The sequence below is a fragment of the Notamacropus eugenii genome, chromosome 3 (assembly GCF_028372415.1).
Source record: "Notamacropus eugenii isolate mMacEug1 chromosome 3, mMacEug1.pri_v2, whole genome shotgun sequence".
Taxonomy (NCBI): Eukaryota; Metazoa; Chordata; class Mammalia; order Diprotodontia; family Macropodidae; genus Notamacropus; species Notamacropus eugenii.
This window is the reverse complement of record NC_092874.1, coordinates 286,480,041-286,504,631: the sequence shown is the minus strand read 5'-3', so window position 1 is coordinate 286,504,631 and position 24,591 is coordinate 286,480,041. Positions and strand designations below refer to the sequence as shown.

The 24,591-nt window shown below is 42.5% G+C and overlaps 1 protein-coding gene across 3 annotated transcripts in view; it reads right to left on the bottom strand.

The window, feature by feature from the left end:
- STAB2 (stabilin 2) overlaps positions 1–24,591 on the bottom strand; it is a 162,866-nt gene continuing 138,275 nt past the window's right edge. For 2 of the 3 annotated variants that reach the window (XM_072655757.1, XM_072655759.1), the window contains 10 exons: positions 24,341–24,482; positions 22,348–22,481; positions 16,926–17,091; positions 16,604–16,710; positions 13,061–13,180; positions 10,816–10,956; positions 10,431–10,541; positions 8,790–8,918; positions 4,378–4,494; positions 1–200 (listed from right to left, as the gene is read on the bottom strand). In XM_072655757.1, coding sequence (XP_072511858.1) covers positions 153–200; positions 4,378–4,494; positions 8,790–8,918; positions 10,431–10,541; positions 10,816–10,956; positions 13,061–13,180; positions 16,604–16,710; positions 16,926–17,091; positions 22,348–22,481; positions 24,341–24,482 — 1,215 coding nt within the window. In that variant the 3' untranslated portion in view covers positions 1–152. The remainder of the gene's footprint in view (positions 201–4,377; positions 4,495–8,789; positions 8,919–10,430; positions 10,542–10,815; positions 10,957–13,060; positions 13,181–16,603; positions 16,711–16,925; positions 17,092–22,347; positions 22,482–24,340; positions 24,483–24,591) is intronic. The other variant, XM_072655758.1, reaches the window with a different exon arrangement.

Below are 24,591 nucleotides of genomic sequence, written 5' to 3'. Positions count from 1 at the left end.
TGAGGTATGACATTGGAGTGTTTTCCACTTCAACATTTCAGAAACTTGGCTGGCCCTAAGTATTCACAGTTGACATTGGCTGGTTGTGGGCTACTCTGTAAGCCCCAAAGTGGGGAGGGTTTCACAACTGCTCCTTGCAGCTCCTGGTCCTCTTAAAGGTCTTGGGTACCGCCAGTCACAAGCTGCTGTTCATCCGATTCCTGTAATAGAGATTTGGTGTTGAATAAATCAGCCTACCAGGTTTTCATTTCTCTAGGATAACAATCTCTCATTCTTTCTTTTTTTTGCCAGAAATAATTCCAAGATGGAAATCTCCTCTTCCCCCATATACGAGTGTGTTTGTTCATATCTGACTGTAATTTATGAAAAGTGTGTCTTGGGCTGAGAATCCATTAGCAGTCCCTGCGGGCACATTGAACAGGGTACGTGACTCACCCACAGAGCTGGAATCTACAAAGCTTATATTCTAGTCATAATGGCTTTCTTCTGTCACAAACCCTGCTTGTCTAAAAAAAGGTTCGCAAACTCTCTCCTGAAGTCATACAATTTGGAAGCCATTTTACAAGGGCAGGAACTGCAATCTGAAGATGATTAGACACACTTTGCAGGGTTGGGGGCCAGGTTTGTATCGTAAGGTAAACAGAGGTAGGTATTTGATACAGGGAGTAGAGTCCGATCTGAGTTAGAACCCCTACTTCAGGTACTTATAAGTTGTATAATTCTGGGCAAGTCACATACCTCTTTCAGTTGGTTTCCTCATCTGGAAAATGGGTGTAATTAAGTAATATCTACCTCATAGGGTGGTGGTAAGGATCTAATGAGCTATTATTATCTTAAACTACTACATTAGCTTTTATAATTAGCAGAGGCTTTTAAAGATAAATCAGTTTCTTAGAGAGGCAGGTAGAAGAAATGTTAGGAGATCTGGTTTCATGTCCCTCTTCTGCCATTTATTATCTGGTGACCTCAGGCAAGTGACTTGACCTCTTTCCTAATCTGTAAAATGAATGGGTTAGAAAGGATGATCTCCAATGTTTTTCCCACCTCCAACGGTCCACATTCTTACATTCTAAGGGGTCCTTGCCAGCTATAACATTGTCTGTTCTCAGGTCCCTCCTGCCTGGAATGTTCTCTTGTAAAGCAGAACCCTCCCTATTTGGAGATTCTAGACCTTGCTTCTAATCCTCTGTGCTCTAAGCTATTGACTAGCTTGATTATGCTAAGGCCCCTCCTGCTCTGACTTTCTATATTTAACTGTTCTAAGTTTCCCTCTCAGGCCTTTTTTTCTTTTTTTCACAGAAGGAAATATTACAACTAACTTAGAAATAGGAAGAAGCCCATGTGTGGACATGTGGGGTTCAGACTTCTTTAATATCTTTGAAACTGAGCTGTGTGTTCTAAGGTACCATGTGTTCCATTTTGTGTCTGGGCCTTTAGAAGCAGTGAGTGCCACTTCTGTAGGAGATATGGTTCCCAGCTCTGGCTGTTTTATATAAGAGCTGTGAAGTTTCATCGCCTGGGGTTCTTTCACATGAATCTGGAAGCTTTTAAATACCTTCTTTTGGGGGCTAGATTTCTCTGTCTGCAAATGGGCTCCCTGCGAGTTCTTTGTACTACTCTCTGAATCTCCTGTGGCTTAGCCCGGTGCCAGCACTAAAGGTAACATCAAATACATATCTTTGGTCTTTTACTTTTATGGACCCTGTTTAGGGGTCCCTGCTTAGGACCCTGTTAACCACATTTGGGGAAAGCCAGGCATGAGCTAGCTGAGTAAGTCACTTAATCCTGTTCACCTCAGTTTCCTCATTTATAAAATGAGCTGGAGAATGAAACATGAACCACTCTAGGATCTTTGCCAAGAAAATCCCAAATGGGGTCACAACGAGTTGGGCATGACTGAAAATGACTGAACAGCCACAAGGCATAAGCTAGACTTAGGTCATCTTTGGAGATTTTCCCAGAGTATGGGCAGTCATGAAAATCGGATCTTTTAGGGTTAGTTCCCAAATCAGACTGAGTCCACAGCTTGTGGCATTCTCATCCATAAGTTACAATCTGATCCTCTTTAGAGACTTTTCCTTCTGGGAAGTCTCTCTTTTGACTCAGTCATTCTCTTGAGCTGTTATTTTGTCTCTCTCCTTTATTTAAAAAAAATGGTTGATGTGTACAATTTTTATATCATTGTTAAGTATACAGCTTCTCCAAACTTTGACAAAATGCTTTCTCGTAACAACCAGGTTATTCAGTTACAGCTGAGTTACTAAGTCTCCATTTTATATATATATATATATATATAGTTAAGGAAAATAAGTCAACTCATTGGCCATGGCTTGCAATCTGTGCCTCGTTCCGCATTTCCACACTATCCTCTCTGACAAAAGGCAATAACATCTTTCACTGTCAGCTAACTGGATTGGCATTCTGTGTTTCCCTTACTGTTTTTAATCCCTTGCAATCTGGCTTCCAATCTCACCACTCAGTAATTACCAGTCCTTCACTGCTCAATCTGCTGGCTATGGCAGAGGTTGGGGAGAAGGACAGAGAAAGGAGGACATTTGAGAAGGTACAGTGTGGAGCCCTTAACAAGAAAAGGAATTGAGTTTTGTGGCTAGAGGATTGGAGTCTCCTTCTCTCCTTTACTGGTTGTGCAAGTTGTTCTGAGGGACTGTCCCTTTTTTGGTTGCTGTTAAGATTTGTAATGTCATGGGTATTGGGAAAGAGGAGACCATCTCTACCAGTGCTATTAGACACCTGCTCAACAATCTAAATCTTGGAGAGTTCCAGGGGGGTGTGGTGCTGAAAAATTAAGTGACTTGCCCAAGGCCACACAGCTACTAAGTGTCAGAGGTGGGACTTGAAGCTGCTGTTCTTTCTGTTATACCACAGTGAGGCTCTGAAACTATAAACATGTTCTTCAATTGTTACTGACTCTGTGATCCCATTTGGAGTTTTCTTGGCAAAGGTATTGGAGTAGTTGATCATTTCCTTCTCCAGCTCATTTTACAGATAAGGAAACTGAGGCAAACAGGATTAAGTGACTTGCCCAGGGTCAATGTCTCAGGCTGGATTTGAACTCAGGTCTTCCTGACTCCAGGCCTGGCACTCTATCCACTGCACACTCAGCTGCCCTGCTCTGAAACTATAAACATGAGTTATTTATAATTGTCTTAGGTGCCCAAGGATGCTGACTTCTGTACAGGATGATTTCAACCATCGATATCTAAGTAATTGTGTGTTCGTCCTTCCTTACCGAAGACCGTGCCACCAGAGAAATGATGACATGACTTGCACTTGATTTTGTTTGAGTGAGGGAGGGCTGTGCAGGTCCTCAGACTCGCTTATCCTCCAGAGCCATTTGAATCCAGTGCCCAGATATTCATCAGGATGACTGGAGATGACCCAGGGTTATGTAAGGAATTAATGTGAAACCAGAGGCATACCTTACTAGTTGGAATTTCAGTTGCATTTTCTCCAATATTTTAAAGAAAGTTAGAGCTGGAAAGGACCAGAGACTCATTGGTGTCCAACTAGTCTTACACGTACTTACACTTACTCTATGTGGGATGGGCAGAGAGAATTGATCATTTCAATTGATATTTGAATTGATAAAATCAGTTGATAAAATGGATAATAAAACCTGATAAAATCAATTGAAATTGAAAAACAATTTTAAGGCAAAGAAAGTATGTGTAATGTGGAACCAGATGTGGTTTTGGGCTCCAGCTAGGTTACTTGTAGGCATAGCTTCACTTAAAACACTCTGGGCCTCAGTTTCCACATCTGTAAGTGAGTAGGTTTTACTAGATGATGTTTGAAGTCCTTTCTGGCTCTAAATTAAAGCACAGGGAGCTTTGTGAGAAAGACCTAGGTTCAGATCTTACCTCTGACCCATACTGATGCATGGCCTTGGGTAGGTTATTTAAGCTGGCAGGGTTCTGGGTCACTCTCTAAGACTTAAGCTGTAGATTGGGTGCCTCCTAGCACTGGCAGAAGGGATTCCCTGGTCTGCGCATGCTCTATATTAATGAAATCCCACCAACCCAGCCCCTCTGTCTGAGTGTTAGAAAGAGGAAGGGACTCCTTCTTCAAGGTCACACGACGACGTGAGAGGCGGCTCATGCCCTCTTATCTGGCAGGCAGCTCAGTCACACAGTTCTTGAGTCACAGCATCTTGTCATTCTTTTTACATTACCCCTGGCAGGCTGAATGCTTTGCTGACCTAATGAGAGGCTGTGATGTTGTGTGGAGAGTTCTAAATACTGCTCCAGGAATGGGGAGAAACGAGCATTCTCCCACGAAGTGCTTAGCTTTTGGATTCCACCAGAGGATATCAAATGGCCTGGCTTGTACTAGGTACCTTGGAAGATGCCAACTCACCGAAAAAGGGTCATAGGTGGGTTCTGGAGGCTGTGTGGTTGTGCTGTCATACATGGGGTTGGAGATATTCGAGGATGGCTGTTTGCCAAGAGCTGTGACATCTATATCCTCTTCTGGCTGCGTAGAACACACATGGGCATACACAGTTAGGGCCAGGCTCCTTAGGGAGGCAGGGAATGAGACATCTGTGCTTTGGGATCATCACCAAAGTGGGCCATGGTGGGCCTCCTTTCTACTTCCCAATTAAAGTAAAGAACAGAGGGAGAGATGAAAGGGCCATCCAGCAGCTGCCCCATGGGGTGAAGCAAGGGCTTTTTAAGATGCAGATTCTCTCATTTCTGGATGCTAAAGGACCTCCTGCTGCTTTGAAGCCATGGGGTTCCTTCCATCTGAGGGCCTCAAAGACAGAGAGAATACAGCTGAAACTACCAATTTTTCATATCCTGGAGTAGTGATAAGAAATCGTGCCTCCAACCAATAACACTAAAAGTACCTTCAAGTCAACTGTTTGTCTCTGGGTGATCCTGAAACCAGTAAGTGATGGGGAGATAGAGACCAGGGGACACTGATAGGCTGCTGCTGTAGAGGCTGCTCCCTGAGGAGGAGCAGGTTGGATGGTGCCTCCTGTGGTCTAAGTTTTTGCCACCCTCTCAAGTTCTGTGCCCTAAGGCAAAGCTCTGGTCACAAGGTCCTAGTTCCAGCTTTGTGGAAAGTTCAGTACAAAGGGAGAGAGTGGTCATACCCAATTCCTTTGGCTATTACCAACCTGGATTGTTAAAGGTTTGGCTGTGAAGAAAATGGTTTTTCTAGAAATAAGCTTATCTCTGTGGATGGAGATTTGATGGAAACTGGGAGAACATCATGGAAACCCAATTTTCTTTTGTAGAAACCACAGCACAGGCTTTAAAATTTCAGCTCTTGGCATATCTGTAATGGGAAATTGGTTATGCCCTGGGGATAAGAGGGGAAGGAGATGGTGGGATAGAAAGCTACCTAGTGGAGGGCAGTAGGAATAGGACCCACTGTACCAGGGCCCCTGAGAAAGCAGATCAGGAGAATCAGGCTTCAGGGGTCATAGAACCTGAGCTGGACCTCAGAGCCTGTCTCATCCAAACCTCTTATTTTACAGATGAGGAAATTGAGACCTAGAGGGGTTAAGTGACTTGCCTGAGGATTTACTGGGAGTAAGGTTTGTTTTCTTTTTTTTAAAGACTGAGTCTCCCTATCTTTTACAGGCCCAGTTCTTCTACCTATCAGCACAGCATCTTTGATCTACTCTATAAATTTGGTGGTGCAGTGGTTAGAGTACCAGGCCTGGAGTCAGGAAGACATCTTCCTGAATTCAAATCTGGCCTCAGATGCTCACTGGCTGGGTGTGTGACCCTAGGTAAGTCACTTTACCCTGTTTGCATCAGTTTCCTCATCTGTAAAATGAGCTGTAGAAGGAAATGGCAAACTACTCCAATTTCTTTGCCAGGAAAACCCCAAATAGGGCCAAAACTGAAACAACTCATCATCAACAAATTTCCTACTTAGGTCAGTTTGACTCTCCTTAAGCAGATTAGTTACTCTTTGCTTTTGGGGGCAATCCATATTGGTGACTTAGTTTGGAAAATAATAATATTTATGTAATATAAAAAAATTTATAAATACTTATATATTTCTAAAGCACTTATTATGTGCGAGATACTGTGGTAAGTGCTTTACAAATGTCTCACCCTGAGAAGTAAGTGCTGTTATTATTCCCAATTTACAGATGACGAAACTGAGGTAAATAGAGGCTAAGTAACTTATTCAAGGTCACACAGCTAGGAAGTGTCTGAGGCCAGATTTGAACTCAGATCTTCCTCACTCTAGATCCAACACCTGGTTTGCTTTGTACACTTAAAACTCCCTAACTCGGTGATCCCCCAACCAACACAGTAGCTGCCATCCCCAGATTTTACTGATGACTCTAGAAATGGGTTTCAGTTCAGTGTCTCCACTATGGTTTTTTCTCCCCTATTCTTTTGACATTATCTCCCCAGTGAACACACAAGTGCATCTCAAACCTTTGCAGGTAATTTGGATTGTCATGATTGGTCAATAAATGAGCAGCAAAATATTGGTCCCTTGCCATTTTGTTTAACAAAGAAAAATATGGGGATTACTGACTTGAATGCCTTATCAATGCCTTTTTTCCATGGTGAGTCACCAGCTGACTCAGACCCCCAGTTTGGCCACTGGCCTTCACATGTTGTATCTCAAATCCTGAATGACAGCTGCTGGTAACCATACTGCTAATAACTCGTTCTGGGCAGGCCCACAGGAGGCAAAAGAATGGACCCCTCAGGAGGTGAGAGAAAAACATGAAGTTTACTCTCATCACATTCCACTAAAGGAAGGAATAAAATGCACACTCATTTTGGTATGAAAACCTATCTTACAATACAGGAAAGTGGGGGATAAGGGGATAAGCAGGGTTGGGGGGGATGATGGAAGGGAGGGCATGGGGAGGAGGGAGCAATTTGAGGTCGACACTCATGGGGAGGGACAGGATCAAAAGAGAATAGAAGTAATGGGGGACAGGATAGGATGGAGGGAAATATAGTTAGTCTTATACAACACAACTATTATGGAAGTCATTTGCAAAACTACACAGATTTGGCCTATATTTAATTGCTTGCCTTCCAAAGGGAAGGGGTGGGGAGGGAGGGAAGTAAAGAAGTTGGAATTCAAAGTGTTAGGAACAACTGTCAAGTAATGTTCTTGCCACTAGGAAATAAGAAATACAGGTAAAGGGGTATAGAAAGTTATCTGGCCCTACAGGACAAAAGAGAAGATGGAGACAAGGGCAGAGAGGGATGATAGAAGAGAGAGCAGATTGGTGATAGGGGCAATTAGAATGCTTGGTGTTTGGGGGGGGGAGGGGATAAAAGGGTAGAAAATTTGGAACCCAAAATTTTGTTAAAATGAATGTTAAATAAATAAATTAATTAATTAAAAAAAGAGAGAGAAAAAGAAAAGAAAAAAAAAAAAAGAATGGACCCCTCAACACTGAGCCAGGGGCAGATTCAGCAGAAGCACCTCTCCTGAATGACAACTGTTGGGAAGCTGAATTTGAGGCAAATGGTCTAGCACGTGAATTATCTAGTTACAAAGGGACTATAACCTGGGGAATTTCCCTTTGTCAGGCGGATGCTTCCTTCTCTCAGACACTGAGAGGTATGACCAGACCAATGCTAACTGGTTGTGTTATGGTGTAGCTGGGACATATCAGTGCCCAGTGTCTTTATAGGCTCATAAATTTAGAACTGAGGAGGACCTCAGAGACCAAGGTGGGATGTTATTGTCTTCTTTTATAAAATGGAAGATTCATTACAGACCTTAAGTAACTTGTCTAGGGTTACACTACTTACTCAAAAGCAGAATAGATGGAGTGCTGGGCCTTCCCCTGGTACTGTGAGCAACTCTGTTAAGGTGATGCTCTCCAATTTAGAAACTAAATAAGGTGTTCTTAGAATTCAGATATATGGGTAGTTGGGTGTGTAGATTATAGGATGGGAACAACTGAAAAAAATGTGTGGCCAGGAATTTCATAGGATTCCTAGAGTACATCTATTCCAACCCCTTAATTTTACAGAAGAGGAAACTGAGGCCCAGGCTTGTCCACAGTAATGGGGAGTAGTAACAGAGTCAGAATTTGAACCAAATCCCCTGACTCTAAAGCTAGACTTTCCAAGGGCTTTGGCTGATAAGATTCTCACTATTGTCTGTATGTGTGTGTGTATACACATTCACACATGTATATACATACATACATAAACCCAAGGATGCTATCTCTCTACAGTGTCCCTAATTAGAGGGCAACAGCCCCCTCTTCTTGCTTGTTTAAGAGCTCCACTCTAGAAAGAAGCTGCCTGTGATGGCAACTTTGTCTGCACCTTTCCAAGGGTTAACCTGGACTATGGACTATCCTAAGTGGACTTGACTCTAGACAATATTGGCTTTTCCATGAGATTGCTCTTTCATCTTGGTGAAATCACACGTTCTGATGCCAATTTTAAGAGACAAGAACATGATTAGGGGTGAGTGCTAAATGCCCTTCGTTGTGCTCATAGCGTCAATATTGTTCAGAGACCTGTGGCCTCATTTTACAGATGAGGATAAAAGCAAGTGAAACCTCTCTGAGCATGGAATGTGATTTAGGGGTGGCACTGTGTACTTGATAGGACCAGAGTAGCATGACCAAGGAGTAAGAGGTGCCATGAACCTTCAAGATGCTCCCCACTCTTGACCGGTACACCAAGCACAACGTTGCCACCACCACTTTTCTCAAGCTAATGGTGGCAGTCAAGACCTAGAGGTTGGCTCATGTCTCCATTAAGGTAGCCACAGAGAGCTTCCCCCTCACCCATTTTTTACTTTCTTACCTCAAAATGCTGGAAGCCAATTGTTCTCCGATTTATCCTGAAGTAAGAATACCCAGCTAACGCAATGGCCCCAATGACTAGGATGATGGTGAAGAACGCTCCTGCTCCCAAACCAACATGAGTAGAAACCTGAGCGTGAAAGGGGTATGTGTTACATGAACTGATGCAAAGTGAAAGGAGCAGAACCAGGAGGGCATTGTAACATAATAACAGCAACATTGTAACAATGATGAGTGACGAATGACTTGGCTATTCTCAGCAATACAATGAATCAAGACAATTCTGAAGGACATGATGAAAAATGCTTCCCAGAGCAAGATGTAAGGGAGTCTAAATGCATATTGAAGCATACTATTTTTCACTTTCTTTTGGTCTGTGTTTTCTTTCATAACATGACTGTTATGGAAATATGTTCTGCATGATTGCACATGTATAACCTATATCAAATTGCTTACCATTTCTGGGAGGGGAGAGGGAAAGAATTTGGAACTCATAATTTTAAAAAACTGTTGACATTTGATTTTTTTTCCCAATTGCATGTAAAAACAATTATTTAAAAAAAGAGTATGTCTGAGCAGGGGGGCTGTCATTCTCCATACTGGAACTCTGTGATCTGAGGGATCTTAGTGCTGTGAAAGGCCTTCTGCTTGGGGTTATTTTGATCCCAGCTTTTGATTTTGAACACCTCAGTGACACAGTGGAGCACTGGGCATGAAGTCAGGAAGACCCGAGTTCAAATCCAACCTCAGATACTAATTCTATGACCCTGGGAAAGTCACACTAAATAAGCTAGAGAAAGAAATGGCAAAGTACTCTAATACCTTTGCCAAGAAAATACCAAATGAGGTCAGGAAGAGTCAGACACAACTGAAACAACTGAACAACAACAAATGCTGTGGAGAGATGGTATGACTCTCATGCCCCTTAGGGAACTGGTGTTGGGCTTTCCATAGAGGCAGCCTACCATGATGGATGGAGGGCTGGGACTGGAATCAGGAAGATCTGAGTTCAAATCCCACCTTTGACACTTCCTGGTTGTGTGACTGTGGGTATATATGGGATACTAAGAGCATTTACCTCACAGGAAATACTGTGAGGATCAAAATGTAAAGAGTTGTGCCAACCTTTGAGAATTATCTAATGTGAATTCTTATTTCTTGAAGCATCAAAGGAATAGGCATGTCTTGGGAACACTGAGACCACAAAGGGTTAAGCTGGTAAGTGTCATAACTGAGATTTGAACTCAGGTGTTCTGATTATCAATCCAGTCCTTTTGTAGAATATTTTATTGATGCTCTTTCCTATGCTCACATCATGCCTACTTCCAACCCAATTGGAGTCCACCAATAAAACCTTCTTTTATGACAAATGTAGTTCTTTTCTCTTTTTTTAGTAATCGGGGTTAAGTGACTTACCCAAGGTCACACAGTCAGTAAATGTCTGCGGTCAGATTTGAACTTGAGTCCTCCTGACTCCAGGGTCAGTGCCCTATCTACTCTGTGACATGGCTGCCCCCCAAATCTAGTACTTTTCAAAGAGAGTCGGTCTTTTTCAGAGCAGAAGAATGGGGGGAAATGACTTTAGGAGAAGAGTAGTTTCACAGAGAATGGACCTCATAGCAAGGTAAAAACAAATACTTACAGTTGGTGCAGGAGGTGCTTTCAAAGGCCCTGAAATTATGTGGATTATTCCATTGGAAGCAAAAATATCCCACTGGAGGATAGCTTGTCCATCAACAAATCTGGTTTCATTCTAAGAAAAGGGGAAGGGAAATATGTTGGCCTTGTTTTTCTCCTCAAATGAGTTTATGTTGTATATATTATCGCTTCTTGAAGGCAGGGACTATCTCCCTCCTAGAGCGGTGCCAAGAACATCAGAAGTACTTAATAAATGCATGCAGATTGACTGAAGTCACTTAACCTCTCTGAGTTTGTTCCTCTTAAAAAGAGGAATCATGACACTTGAATGGCCTCCCTTAGAAGGTGCCTATCAAGAAAGAACTTTATAAATGTCTTTCTTTTCTTACCATGTGAAGTGGGTCCTGTCTGTAGGTAATGAGCAGCTGGCTGCCAAGCTGGGTCCGTAGGGTGGTGCCATTGGCCAGATCATCATAAAATAAAGTGCTGGCATTGGAGAGATGGTACTCGATGTCTCTTCCAGAAAGGGTCTGAAAAAACAAGGTGGAACACAAGAATGATGTCAACAACAGAAGTGGTTTTCTCTTTAACAGGAGGCTGATAAAGCAACTTGTCCATCATAAAGTCTTCTGGAGGGGTTAAGTATCCTGCCCGTGGCCACACAGCCAGTGAGTGCCAGGGCAGATTTGAATTCAGATCTTTGTGACTTTAAGGAAAAAAATATCTCCTCTCTGAGTTCATGTGGTAGGTAACTGCTATCAAATATATAATGTGTGTATGTATATGTGACATATATATGTATGTGTATATATATATATATGTGTACATGTGCATTCATACTACAATGCAGAAATCATAAAGGTTAAAAACCTAGGCTTTGTTATTATACTCAAACATAGTTTCAGGCCTCAGAGAATACTCGAACCCTGATTAGGTCTCTAATAAGGCAAAATTATGTCAGTTACAGAGAAATAATCTTTTGCACATTGTAATCTCAATAAAAGTTATGGGATATAGACCCATAATTCCATACTTCCTTCAATGTCATAAAATTTGAACAATCTGAGTTAAACAGAGTCATAATCTCATACATTCCATGAAGAAATGGACTTTATGATGAGCAGAACGCTTTCAGAAAAACCTGGAAAAGCTTCCTGGGTTGATGCAAAGTGACAAGTACTGTGTGCAAAGCAACACTAGTGTAAGATGATCAGCTGGGAACGACTTAGCTGTTTTCAGACAACTCTGAAGGACTTATGATGAAAAATGCTATCCAACCTAGACAAACAACTGAGGGTGTCTGAATGCAGATTGAAGGGGATTTTTTTTTACTGTATTTTCCTTTAGGTTTTTTTTTTGGTCTATGTTTTCTTTCACAACATGACTGTTATGGAAATGTTTTGCATGACTACACATGTATAACCTTTATCAAATTGCTAGCTTTCTCAGTGAGGGTGGGGTGGGGAGAGAGGAAGGGAGAGAATTTGGAACTTACAAGTTTTAAAAACTAATGTTAAAAATTGTTTTTACATGTAATTGAGGAAAAACAAAATAATAAATAAAAATTTAAAATTAAAAAAAGAAAGCAAAAAAAATTAACATCTCATCAAGAAAAGAACTTCATCAAACAAATTCTATAGGTCAACCAAGTCAGGTTATAGAGCGAAGCTTTACATGTCACTAAGATAACCAAGAGGGCTCAGCTTCAGAGAAGCCCTTCCTTCAGCAGTTAGGGAGGAGAGCTACTCAATCACTGATCACTTTGGCTTCCTTTGGGCTATGTGACACTACTTTAAGGATTGGAAAAAAAATTCCCTGGGCTCTCGTGTTTTTCTTTTTATGCCAACACTGGAAATGGATGAAGATGTTTGGAAATCTTTAGGATTGTTAGCAGTGAGCAAAGCGTGATGTATTGGAAAAAACACTGGCTCTGGAGTTACGGGGCCTTGGTTCAAATCTCACTTTGACACTTTGTCCTTGTATGACTTTGGGTATTTATGAATCTATGATTCTATTACCCTCAAATGAGTGGTTAGGTTAGATGGTTCCTCAGCTGTCTTGTAGGTGAGATACTTAGCTAAGGGTTTAAGCAACAGAATATAGTGACTTGGGTGAAAAGATGCTAGGAACTCACTTTCTTTTCCCAGAATCCATCATTGTGGCATAGGGATGGCATGATAGGATCTTACATAAATTTATAAAATGAAGGGACTGCAGTAGGTTCTTAACCTTTTTTTTTGTGCCTTGGACTCCTCTGGAAGACTGGTGAAGTCTGTGAGCTCCTCAGAATAACATTTTTAAATAACTGGAGGAAATGCTTAATTTCTTCCAAAGGCTAGCAAAAATAAAGATGTAAAAGTTTTCCTCATCCAAGTTCACCCAGAATAAGAACCCTAGATGAGTCAATGACCTCTGACATCCCTTCTTGCTCTAAAGTTATGTATGAGCCTGTCATCCATCCCTGGGCCTCAGCTTCCTTGGTCAATCAGCGTTTATAAATCTGTGATTCTATTACCGTTTCCTGTTAGAATGAATGGTTAGAAATTACCTCAGTTGTCTTATATGTGAGGCACTTATCTCAGGGTTAAAGCAACAGAATATAGTGACTTGAGTGAAAAAGGGCTAGGAATTTACCTTGTTTTCCCAGAATCCATCATTGTTTGGTACAAAGAGTGTACCATGGGTCGACAGGTCAGTCAAGTGCTTCAGGAAAGCTTTGCCTCTGGATGAGCTATTGGAATAGATCAGGACTTCCTGGGGAAGAAATGGAATAGTTTGGGTTGGCCAAGATGCCTCTGGATCAAGGGAGCTTGGGACATGTGGAAGGCCAGGCATGTTGGCCTGGCTTGGATTTTCAATGATGGTGGTCATTGAGATTGGCCATCTTATCTTGGGTGAAAGGCAGTGTGGTATGATGTCAGACATCAGAAGATCTGGGTTCTAGGCTCTTCCCCTTGAGGGAAGGAAGATCAGGCCACTTGTTTATAACAGTTTTAGTTGCTAAGGGCTCAGAGAGGTTAAGCTCCTTGTCACAGAGCTAATGAACATAGGCGGTGGGATTGATAACACGTTTCTTTCTCTACCTGCTTCCCTCTTCAACAGATCATAAAAATCTTTACATGCATCTCTGCATCTGTCACATTAGCCCTTTCTTACAGCAAAGCAATATCCTGTTTATTAATGTACCATAATTTGTTTAGCTATTTCCCTGTTGATAGGAATCTACTTTGTTTCTAGTTCTTTGTTACTACAAAAAAAAATGTTGCTAGAGATATTTTGGTGGGGATGGGGACTCTTTTTCTCAATGACCTCCAGGAAAGTATATGCCTGGTAGCAGAATAGAATCTCTGGGGAACCCAAGTCTTCCTGACTACAAGTCCTGCATTCTATCCACTATGCCACTGACGTGGGGCAGTGTAGTACATTGTCTTTGGAGTGAGAAGACCTGGGTTCAAATCTTGCTTTTGACATTTCCTTCCTGTGTTACGTTGGGCAAATCAAGCAACTCTCCTGCACCTCAGTTTTCTCATCTGCAAAATGGGCCAGGAGGTTGGACTAGATAGTCCTTGAGGTCCTTTCCAACTCTAAATTTATGATCTTATGGTCCTCAGTAAATCCTAGAAGGTCTTTGAGTCTCGATTTCCTCATCTTTAAAATGAGAGTAAGGGCTAATTATCTCACAGGTAAGGAAAGCACGGGAAAGGAAGGGGAACCCACACTGATGAAATCACAGATCTCTTGAAGTATAAAAGTAGTAGTAATGATGATGATGATAACTAACATTCTCGAAAGTGCTTATTATGTACCAGGGACTGTGTGAAGCACTTTGCAATGATCTTATTTGATGCTGCCAAAGACCTGGGATGCAGTCATACCCACTTTAAAGATGTAGAAACTGAGGCAAATCGAGGTTAAGTGACTTGCCCAGGGTCACACAGCTACCCAGAGTTTGAAGACAGACTTGAATTCAAGTCTTCCTTCCAGCACTGTATCCAATGAATCATCTGGCTGCCCCTAATAATAGGAATTTTATAACTGGCATTTATATAATCCTATCTCATTGGATCTTGACAACAACCCTAAGAAGTAGATAGCTGCGGTTATCATTTCCATTTTACTGATGAGGAAACTTTGAGAGAGAGAGAGAGAGGTTAAGTGACTTGTCCAGGCTCATGCAGCTAGTAAGTATAGGAGGCAGATTTCAAAACCGGGTCTCGTTGACTCCAAGTAACATTAGAAGTAACATTCTACCACCAATGCTTTGCCAGTTGTTTTCATCTCTTACATGCCACTGCTCCCTGGGGATAGAAGTAAGATTTGAACTCTAATCTGCCTCATGATAGGCCCTTATTACTGCCTACTTGTATTATTGCAAAAGCTCCACAATCATTCTTCCTGAATCTACTTACTTCCTGTTCTGATCTGTCCTCTTCCCCTGTCAGAACAATCTTCATGCCTTGACTCAGTGAAATTATTCCTTTGTTCAAAAATGTTCAGTGGTTCCCTATTGCCCCGAGTAACCCTAACTCATGGTGCCAGGTCCAATCTGGGACCGTTTGGACCTTCCAGTCTTATTTCATACCACTCTCTTCTATGCTTTAGCTAGTCATAATTTAATGAATACTTGTTGAATTGAAATAAGTCAGAAGGACTGGGTTCAAATCTTGCCTCTGGTAACTTACTACCTGGGTGACTTTGGACATATCACATAATTTCCTTGGGCTTCCATTCCCTCAACTGTAAAATAAAGGGGTTGGACTAGACCAACCTCTGAGATGAGCCCAGATGAGTGTGACAGAAGAATTTTTTTTAAAGCTTGCCCCTTTTTCTCAGCTGCTTTTCATCCCTGTCCTCTTGCATTCTGTCCTTTGCTTTCCTCAATTAGGGTTCGTCCTTTCCTGATACAGATCAGCAGCTTTCCTGTAACTCGCAGTCCTAGAGAGTTGCCCAGGGTACTGCCTGAGGTCACGTGATTTGCCCAGGATCACACAGCTAGTGTCTGAGGCTGGATTTGAACTCAGGAAGATGAGTCTTCCTGACTTCAGGTTCTGTGCACTATGGCACCGTCTGGCAGCCCACAGTTGTATCATGGCTAACTTTGAGGTCAGTTAGGAGGACCCTCTCAGCCTTTGGATAAAAGTGCCCCAACTCTCCTAATTCTGGACTTCACTGATTTTGCTCTTACCTTGATGCTGGATCCCGTTTTCTCATGCTGTCTTGTCCCCTGTTGTCTGACTCTCCTTCCGTATCAACACGATCATGATAACCCCTGCCCTAGGCCACCCTGTGCTCTCCCCCATCCCCACCCCAGACAATCTCTCCCTGAAACAGAACATGATCAACAATTGTTTACTAAGCATTTATCCCATGAGAGGCAGTGTGCAGATGCTATACAAAGATTTCAATACAGTTTAGTCCTTGGGTAAATCCAAAGTACCCAGTGAATAGAGGACCAGCTATGATGTCAGGAGGATCTGAGTTTAAATCTGACCTTAGACATTTACTAGCCCTGACCCTGGGCAAGTCACTTAACGCCAATTGCCTCCAGAAATGCCCCCAAAACCAAAGAAATCCAAGTAAGAGTATGTGGCAATAGGGGTGCCTGGGAACAGTGACCAGGCTCTACCAAGGAATCGTAGTGTAGCTAGCTAACCAACAAGCGTCTTTTAAGCACCCATTGTGTGCCAACCATTGTGATAAGACAAAATACACACAAACAGAGAAGCTCACAGTCTAATGGGAGGGCAGTATGCAAACAATTACCAATAAGATATATATGGAATAAATTTGAGATGATCAATAGAAGTAGGGCACGGAGATAAAGGAGGATAGGAAGAGACTTCTTTCAGAAGATGAGTCTGTAGCTGAGCCTTGAAGGAAGCCAGAAACACTAGGAGATGGAAATGAGGAGGGAGAGTTCTAGGTGCTGGGGGATGGTCAATGAAAACAATCTTCCAGCCAAGTGGAAGACTTAAAGGTTGTACAGGGTTCGTCCCACTCTATCATAGTGTGAATTGTGTGAGGTCTCGCCCCTATGAAGTGGGAAGGCTGGGCCTCAGAACCTCAGCCTCCTGACTCCAAGTCCAGCATTCTTTCTGTTATACCCAAGTTGCCACAAAACAATCCCCGCCATGGGACCAAGGAAAGGAATCAACTATTGCTGCTGCTTGTACATACCGAAAGGAAGTTTGCCAGGGAGGGGAAAGACATCAGAACCTGCAGGAGGTTGCCATTACAGGCAAAGCCATCTCCCATGTAGCCAACCTTGCAGGTACAGTTCACATCTGGAAGCCAGAAGTACAAAGTGCTCAGTGAGTAGCCAGGAATATGAGATAGCTCTGCCCACTCCCACCTCCTTCCTAGGACAGAGAAGTGGGCAGCTATCAGCCCTTCCTTAGGTCAGGATGTCTAAGGTGTCCTTGACCATCCTGGGAGGAAGGCTTGAGAATAGCTCAGCAGCCGTTAGGTCCCAAGCTAGAGATTGGACTGGTGAGCTTACCCTTTATTCGGTAGCAGAAGACATCCCACCGTTCACTTTTATTGGGCCTTGACCCATAGTCCACGATGCCAACAAAGCCTGAACCACAGTTCTGGGAGGAGTAAGCAGTTGGATAGGCCACCCTCCCATCATTGAGCCAACCAGCCGAACAGAGATGGTACTTGGCCTACAAAAAGATAGAGACATAGCTGCTTCAGAAGTGGAATTACTGTTCACCTTGTAGAACTGAAATAAATTCACTTGCTTTTCTTTTCCAGTTTTGTTTTTCCCCCATGATCTCCCAGTCAAGTCAATCAATCATCAAGCATTGATTAAATGCCTACTGTATATTAGTCACTGAGCCAGGGGTTGGGTATACATACATGAAGAACCAAACCATTCTGGTTCTCAAGGAACTTAGAGGTCGTTTAGTCCCATTTTTGGCTGCCAGATGGTGGTGGATTTGAGGGCAGCTAGACAGTGTTATTTGCAGGCCAAGCTGTCCAAGTTAGAATAGCAAGGTGGTACAAAGCCTTCCTGTTTTTGTGCAGAGAGCAGTTTGCTTGTTGACTCATCCCTCTGGCATTTTCCCATGAGGATAGAGGCAGTTCAGCTCCTCCTTTCTGACAACTGTGTTTACCAAGGGCTCAGCCATAGTCATGCCTCATTGAACTTTTGTACAACAGCTAATGTGGTGAGAGACAGGTCCTAAGCATGCCCTTTGAGACCTCCAGCTCTACCTGTTATCCCTGCTTCCAGGAGAGAAGCTGGCAGACCACAGGATCTCAGAGCTCAGGTCTGCAGCAGGCTTCGCGAGGAGGTATCTGCAAAGATACAGGGTGACCCCCTGGAGCGAGAGACCACTAAAGAAGGGGTAGATTGGTCAGAGCTTCTGTGTTGATCTCTATTGGGATTCAGTACATGAATGGCTGATGCACTTCTATCCTGAGCAAGGTAGAGAGACCCAGAAAGACAAGAACAAAGGAAAGGCAGAAAGAAAGGAAGGCAAGTGGAAAAAAAGAAACCATCCTCCAAACTTCCTTGTCATTAAAGTGAGATCCAGCCCCACTCTGGGCTTGTTCTATACCATGAGCTGGACACACTCACATCTCTTACTGTGGTTCAGTAGAATGAGTGCTGGCTTTGGAGTAAGAAGTCCTAGCTTAGACTCCTCGTTTTGTGATGATCCCCTGCGAGAGGCTTAGCTACTCTGATCAATACAGTGAACCAAGACAATCCCAAGGGACCCATGATGAAAAATGCAGAGGGAGATCTGATGGACTCTGAGTGCAGCCTGAAGCCTCCTTTTTTCACTTTCATTGTTATTATTAAGAATATGGCTGTTTTGGAAATATGCTTTGCATGACTTCACATGTATCATTAAAATCAAATTGCTTGCCTTCTTGGTGGGTGGGGGATGGATAGGAGGGGGAGAATTTGGAATTCAATTTTTTAAAAAATGAATGCTTTTTAAAAAAAAAGTAAAATTTATAAAAAAATCCTGGTTCTGCTACTCTCATTTGCTCATATGACTTTGGGATGAGGATGACAATGGCTGGCTTTGGAGAGTCTCCAGTTCAATCCTACTTCTGACACATATGACCTGTGTGATTTTGGGGAAGTCACTCAGCCTTCTTTGAACTTACAGCACTGAGAAGGTGCTGACTTGTATTGGTAGAGGCAGCCCCTTCCTGAGAGCTCTTTATCCGTGGAACAACAGATCCAGGTCCTATGCCTATCTCCATGGCTTGGGGCAAGTAACTTTTGTGCCTCAATTTTCTCATCTGCACAATGGGGAGATGGCATCTAAGGGCGTTCCCAGCACTAAATCCATGATCCTGTGGCATTTCATGCCAGGAAAATATTTTCTGGGAAAGGAAATTCTGGAGTGGATTTTGGCACATATGATTAATTGGTGAATGGGAGGGGAGTTTGGTCAGAGGTTACTGGCTCATCAAGTGATGCTGTCTCTCTACCCTACTGTTTCCAAGGCCATAATGTAAGCATGGGACTCCCCTGCCCCCAAAGCTGATTTTTGTTGGAGCACATGTGGCCAAATTGCAGAATCATATGCTTCCCAGCAGGTAAAAAGTCATTAACTATACTTTCTGGAAATGCCTTCTAGCACTTTAAAAACAGCAAGCATGAAACTAACTGCCCGTATGTGCCAAGGATAGGCTAAGATGGAAAGATGCTGACTGGGAACACATTTCACATTATTTTTTTTTTATATTTAAAAATGTCCTGCCAATTTCTGTGCTGAAAGAGCATATTTTTTTTTCATAACCTGAGGTGAAAGGAGTGAGGGAAAGGAGGAGACAGACAGAGAGAAAGAGGGGAAATAGAGATTAGAAGGAAAAGGTGGGGGAGAAAGGAAAGAGGGCTGAAGAAGAGAGGGAGAGAGAGTGTAGAGTGAAAAAAAGAGGAGAGAGAAAAGAGACAAAGAGACAGGAGAGAGAGAGAAAGAGAGAGGGTGTGTGTGTGTGTGTGTGTGTGTGTGCGTGTGTGTCTGTGTCTGTGTCTGTGTCTGTGTATGTGTGTTTTGGAGTGTGTGTGTATGTGTGTGTGTTGGAGTGTGAGTGTGTGTGTGTGTGTGTTGGAGTGTGTGTGTGTGTTGGGGTATGTGTGTGTGTATGTGTTGGAGTGTGTGTGTTGGAGTGTGTATGTGTTGGAGTGTATGTGTGTTAGAGTGTGTGTGTGTGCATTGGGGTATGTTGGAGTGTGTGTGTGTTGGAGTGTGAGTGTGTGTGTGTGTTGGGGTGTGCGCACAGAAATTAGCACGAGTTGAGGATGGCCAGCCCACTCCTTCCTTCTGTACCTCAGGGAATAGGCCACATTCTAGAAATGATCCTAGCCTAGTGCTAATTAGATCATGCTTTTAGCTACTACAGAAGTACAAGAACCCAGGGCATTAGTTGCTTTCTTCTTCTTTTAAATCAATTTCATTGCTGTCTTTTGTCATTCCATCACCTCCATTGTGCCCCTCCCCTTACCCTCTTCCAAAGAGCCATCCCTTATGATAAAGAATAAAAAAATTCTGCAAAACTTGAAAATAAACCATAAAGTTCAGACATTGTATACAGTGTTCTAGACCCATGATCCCCTGCTTCTGTAAAGAAGTGGGGTTGGGGAGAAGCTGCTTCTATTACTTGCTTTTAAGAATACTCAGCAGTGGGTGTGACATCATTGCTTTCTGGAGGACAATGTGATAAATTATCCCAATCCCTTGCAAATTTTCTCTCCTTAATGTTACCTCTCAGAAGCTTTTTTTTTTTTTCCTTCTAGGGCTCAGCCTGAGCTTGGCCTCTTTCATGAAGCCTTCTCCCTGAGTTGACAATGCTTATCCCTTCTCCAGATTTCTTTGTATTATAGATATTTCTATGCATGATCAATTTTCTCCATTATAATACAAGGTGCTTGAAGTCTAGGACTATTTTGTTTCTCTCCTTGTATGTCCCTTATGTAACATGGTACCCTGGCATGGTGGTGTTAACATTGGAATGGATAAATAAGGTCAAATTAGATTCCAGTGTGTGGAAAGTCTGAATAGTCTATCTGTAACTACAGGGGAGCACCAGTGATGACACCCTGTGCCTCCTTTAGAATGGCCATCAATCATGCAATAAGGCTAAGTGTCTATTATGTTAAGTGCCTATTATATGCCATAAGTTGTGCTATGTTCTAAGGACATAAGGATAAAAATTAACCAATCCCTTCCATAGGGAACTCACAGGGGAAGCAACATGTCCACAAATGTACAAAATAAAGGTAATTTGGGCAGTGAGGGAGGCATTAGAAACTGAGGTATCAAGAAAAATCTCTTGGGGGAACTTTGCAGGAAATTAGGGATTCTAAGAGTGGAGATAAACAGGAAACACAACACAGGTTGGCAGATGGGGAGATGGAATGTTGTATGAGCAGAATAGCGAGAGGGTCAGCTTGGCTGGACCAGAGAGACTATGAAGAGGAATGTTAGAGAATAAAACTGGAAAAGTAGCCAGGAGTCAGGTTGTGAAGGACTTCACAGTGGAGATTGCATTTGATCCTAGAGGTGATAGGGAGTCATGGAAGCTTAATGAACAGGAGAGTGACGTGGTTTGATCTGTGCTTTTGGAAAATCACTTTGACAGTAGAGGACAGATTGGGAAGGGGAGAGACTTGGGAAAGGGAGATGAATGAGGAAGCTACTGCAATAGTTTAGGCCAGATGTGATGAGGATGAACTAAGGTGGTTGCCATGAGAGTGGAGAGAATTATAAATACTCTACCCTGTAATTTAAGAAATTTTGTTATTTCTAATGCAGTCACAAAGACTTTAGGAGTTTCTTCCCACCCATCCTCTCAAGTAATAGAAATGTAACATGGGTGACATACTTCTGTGAGGCTTTTTCCTGTTTAGCAATATTCCTGACATATTTTTGAAAAGATGCCAATATATAATAATTATACATAAGGGTTCTGAATATATATTATATATTAATATTAAGATAGAGTAAGGGTTCTTAAGTTGGGGCCTGTGAAGTTTAGAAAAAATACTTTGATAACTATTTCAACAAAATTAGTTTTCTTTATAATCCTGTATATTTTGCGCCTTTATAAATTATTCTGAGGAGGGGGTCCATAGACATCGTGAGACTGACTGTCAGAGGAGGCCTGTGTCAAACAAACAGCAGTCAACTCCTTAAGTAGAAGGTGAATTTCATCAGGTGAATGTGGTGAAAATCATCAAGATCATGCTCACCTAGGCTGTATACCAAGCCCTGCAAGAAGGGCTATGACCAATGACAAGATCCAAAGAGCTAAAGAGATCCAGAAATGGGGAATGAAAATTCACAGCTCATCTTCCTAACAGGTTCTCCCATTGAAGAAGGATAGCTGATATCTGGTAACACTGATGATTTTTGACAAGTTGAGAGGAAATTAAAGGGGAGGGCTAGGGGTACTTCCAAAAGCTGTTAAGCCTGTGCTTTTTTTCTTGTTTATTCTCCCTTCTGTAATGCATAGGTGGTAAGATAAACAAACCACGGGGATTTTGTCTTCAATAGCATCCTCTCTTTGGTGAGTGACTCTTATTCATAGGCCTAAGAACTAGGAGCTCCCTCATTTTAAAGAGGGAGACCAAGTGACTTGGTCACTTCACTGAAGTGACTTGCTCAAGGTTATTCAAGGAGAAAATAATAAAACTGGGATTTGAAATCCTGGCAAATCTTTTGCTCTTTCCACTGCTCTGTGACCTTTGGTAAATTTATATCTTGGTCAACTCATATTTACTTAAATTGCCCTAGTTATAAGTGGCGATTGGTGCTGTCACTGACATCTGTTTATCTCTCTGGGTTTATTAGTTAATAGAACGTGGCAAATTATGTGGTTTTTTTTCTTTTCTTCTGATATTACCCAGAAAGATTAGAGAGAGGTCTAGAGTCTTAGCAGCTGAACTGACTAACCTTCTGGGCATAGGCGAGCTGAACGTAGGTGGCCACTGTTGCTTCTTCTTTAGAACATGTTTCTTTGGCTTCATCAAAGGTCAATTTGTACTGGCCTCGGGGAGAGCGTAGGTGAAAGACGCCAACAGTTGCATCTGAATGAGGAAGAAGAGAACCCATTTACTGAGAGGCAAATGGTGCAGTGTTCAGTCAGACGACCCGGGTTTGAATTTGTTTCTTCTATTTAGAACCATAAGATCATAGATTTAGAACTAAAGAGATCTCAAAGGTCATTTTATAGATGAGGATGCTGAAGCCAGAGCAGTAAAGTGATTTGCCCATAGTTACATGGGTAGTAAATAGTAAGTTACATGGTCCAGGTTTGCTGGTTCCAAATCCACATTGTAATCCTGAGCCTTACTGCTTCTCTCTAACTGTGTCTTTGGGTGAGTCCCTTCCTCTTTCTGGGCCTCAGTTTCCCCATATGCAAAATGAAAAGACTGGATTAAAAAACCCTAAGGTTTTATCTGTGATCCGAGCGGAAGGAAGGCCTTTCTGCTCTGTGGGCCTCAGTTTCATCCTCTGTAAAAACAGAGGTTGGGCTAGATGACTTTTTAAGGTCTCTTCTAGCTCAAACCTATGATGATGGAATGGAGAAATGAAGAAACTTTTGTTAAGTGCATACATTGTGCTAAGACCTAGGGATACACATGGAAACACTGAAAAGTCCTGAACAGTTCATGTTCTAACATGGGGAGGTACACTCTTTGTATGTATGATCCCCTTTACTGGGACATAAGTGGACAATGCTTTTTAGCAGGGAATAGTCAGAACAGGCTTTGGGGGAGCCAAAGTGAGATCTGGTTATGCCTTGGGGTGGCATCTTCCCTGGTTTCTTCATTCTGAATGACCACACCACTATCCAGAGGAGAGAACCACTTGCTTATAAATTTTAACCTCAATTAATAAATATTTGTTAAACATCTCCTCTAAACCAGGAGCTTCTGCAAGGCACCAAGGATACAAATACTGATGTGAAATAATAAGCTGTCCTCAATTTACATTCCATATAGGCTTATCTGCTTTTGTAGAGGTTCCTCAGGGGAAAGAGAAGAAGAAAGGGGAAGGAGCTCTGGCTCTGACTCAGAGGTTCAAATCTCACCTCAGACGCTATCTCTTATACCTGAAGTAAGTCACTTAACCTCTCCATGGCTTAGCGTCTTCATCCATAAAAATGAGGAGATTGGAGTATTTGGCCTTTGGGCATATTTTCTTGCTGCCCTAAATTCAACAATATTTCACATGCGCTCGTCTTTTCCACCCAACCAGACTGTCAGGGACTTGAAGGCAGAGAACATGACTTGGTTTTCCACTTATCCCTTGATTAGTACTTGTTATATAGTAGGCATTTGATAGCGTTACGGATAAGTATAAAATACATCTCATCGACATCATCAATTATCCCCTCCTTCATCGTTTGTATCATCATCATAAAAATAAATCCTGGGATTTATTTGGTGCTACGCATCAGATACAATTGATGATCAGTTGTAGAGTTGTAATAGGGAGGTTGGTAACCTGGACAAGACTCTGAGTCACACTTCTATACCTTTGATTGTGTAGAAACAATTGAGTTTAGCACCTAGTTAGCAAGAATAATTAGTTGAAGTAGGACGTGACCAGATGGGGGCTCCTTCTCCCATCTCACTAGTGCTGGTTGCCTACTCCTAAGTGAGTTCCTCCCTGCCCTGATTCCACCTGCTCTCCTAATCTCCCCAGCAGTAGCCTCTCAGGAGCCCAACGTCTCTGTCTTCTCCTAAAGAAGCATTTTCCTAAGGTCATCTCCCTGCCCCTCCCTGCCATAAGAACGAAATTTGTTGATTTGAGGCACTTCAAGCTGCTTTTCCTGGACACCAGACTCTGGTGACATCTTTATGAATCCTTCATCGGAGAGTTCTGTGCCTATACTTACTTGTTTTTTCTCTATTGCCCCGCAAGCCCCCAGAGCACTGACCTTGGAAGTGGAGGTCTGCACAGTTGGCATCTGCGTGGCACTGCCCATTGTTTTGTAAGCATCGGTCAACAGGGAGCTGCTCCACAACACAGTCCAAGCCATCCCCCACATAGTGGCTTTTGCATTCACACCTGTGCTTACCCTGTTGTGGGAGAAAAAATGCAGCAGTGGAAATCAGCACCTGTCTTCCCCTGCCCCTCCCCACCAGGGCAAAATGTGAATGGGGAGTGCTTATCTTCTCCTCTCAAACC